Genomic DNA, 2117 nt, shown 5'->3' on the forward strand with positions numbered 1-2117 from the left:
AGATGAAGGTGCTGCTGGTCCGGCATAGCAGGACATAAAGCCCGTGGAACTGAACATACATTATATTAGCACTTTAGTTTATCTCAGAAAATGTCTTTAATATAGTCAAATAGACCATTTGAAATAGTTGGTTTGTTCAAATTACAACAATAAAAATTTCCTATTTTCTTTTCATTTACTTGCCTCCACCTCCTAGTGGTACCTATCCCATACGTGGTCAGATGTTACGTGGCCAAACTGCAGTAAAGTGGAGGCAAATGGGAAACTGTTTACATCAAGGTCTGGGGATTATCCTGGATTCCATTTCACCTTCATTGATTTGGGTGGAAGCTGAAAGACACTTATCTCAAAAACTTTGACGAATAAAACTAGGGATGCACAAGACGGATTTTTTATAAGCCGATACTTAGGGCCGATACCGATTAAGATAACGATAATTTTCACATTTTTTGATGTAATGAGCAAAATGGATGATATTCCTTAGGCTCAAAAAATATAAATAAAACCAACATCATTTTGGTTTATTTTTTAATCATACTTTATTGTTTTCTTAAGAAAAGTGTCACAGCAGCTGAAAACATTTCAAATAAAGTCGTGTAAAAAACAACAACAAACAAATTAAAAAAGCTATACAATAGCATATGACAAGTTTTACAGCATCAGGTTCTATCCCCCATGATCCTGCCATCACGTTAACTATACTCCTGGTCTTAGTAACAATCATTATTCTAAACAAAGAACAGTTCTGACTCTTTGTATGATCTTTTTTTTTTTTGAGTAAAATACATAAAAACATACTTTTATAGAACATAAAGCCTATCAAACATAAGAATTCAAAATAAATTATTGTTATTGTCGGCCAATAATTCATCAGAATTCTGAATAATAACAATAACAATACATTAATAATTTCCCGTTACTGACTGAAAATGAACTAGTCCCGATATATATCGTGCATCCTTAAATAAAACAAAACCTATCTGCGTGGATAGATACCACTAAGAAGACACTAGAGATAACTGAGAAAATATCTATATACACACTTTGTATGCAAGCAATAGAGCACAATAACCTCCTTATATACACAAACTCTTTCATGCATATTCACATGTTCAGAAACAAACACACAGGTCAATCCTACTTTTTGACAGTCTAAAAAACCTTTTCCAGTTTACTCACAGTAGTCAGTAACCTGGTCATCTTACTAGTCAGTAAGTCATTTTATTTAAAGAGAAATCATCTTGTGCTTTGCAAAATCAAATAAGAAAAAAATCACAAACATTCACACAACCCAATCTGTGTAGTATTGGGTAATTTGACTCAATAGCTACATCTGTGATTTATTGATGACTCATCTTCTGCTAGTCAATCTCCTGTAGGTTACTAACCTAAGCCTTTATCCCTTCCTGCGTCTAGGAAAACATAGAGCTTGCTTTAGATGACATAGAGTCCAGTACCTCACTGTCTGTAGCAGCTATTGACCAAGCCTCAACCCAAGCTCTGGTAAGCACAAGAAATCTCACCACACCGTCTCTTTTTCAAGCTTTTCTGCATGTGATGTCATTATGTCCTGCTCTTACCTCAAACCTGTCATAAGAAACATAAGAACGGCACATCTTAAGGTTGTGTTTGTGTTCAGTAAGGCGTCTAGGTACCCAGGTCCAAATTAAAGCCTGCTTTGTTTGGGCCAGAGATTTAATCTTACTTGGTGAGACATTAATGCAAATCAGCCTAAACAAGTGCTCCAAAATACCACTGAGCCAGCAAATAGCTTTGTTCATCACCACTGGCAAGTGCAAATAGTTGCAGCTTTAGGGCTAATCTCGCAAAGTTGGCATCACTGTGTCCGAATGCCATCTGATCTGAGATTCAAAAACCATGTTTGTTTGACTCTGGAATGACACTAGTGCATTATGCAACAATAACTAGTCTTGTTATATATAAATACTAATTACTTTACATTAAGATTATTCATGTTTCCATATATTACATAAATACATGACATACATTCCAAAGCACGGTGGCCTAAACTGTTGTTGATGTAGTGTAATTTATTAATGAGCAGGATTATGAAATTACTGAAGCCACATTCTCAGATTAAAGCTGCAGTAGGTAAC

At 35.2% G+C, this 2117-nt stretch overlaps 1 protein-coding gene across 1 annotated transcript in view; it reads right to left on the reverse strand.

Annotated features, from left to right (window-relative positions):
* LOC118341930 (unconventional myosin-XVIIIa-like) overlaps nucleotides 1-1200 on the reverse strand; it is a 16937-nt gene extending 15737 nt beyond the window's left edge. Inside the window, exon 1 of the mRNA XM_035680346.1 lies at nucleotides 1193-1200. Within this exon, the coding sequence (XP_035536239.1) occupies nucleotides 1193-1200 (8 nt within the window). The remainder of the gene's footprint in view (nucleotides 1-1192) is intronic.
* Between the last annotated feature and the right edge of the window lie 917 nt (nucleotides 1201-2117).

The sequence above is a fragment of the Morone saxatilis genome, unplaced genomic scaffold (assembly GCF_004916995.1).
Source record: "Morone saxatilis isolate NCDOM2014 unplaced genomic scaffold, NCSU_SB_2.0 Contig8, whole genome shotgun sequence".
Classification (NCBI taxonomy): Eukaryota; Metazoa; Chordata; class Actinopteri; family Moronidae; genus Morone; species Morone saxatilis.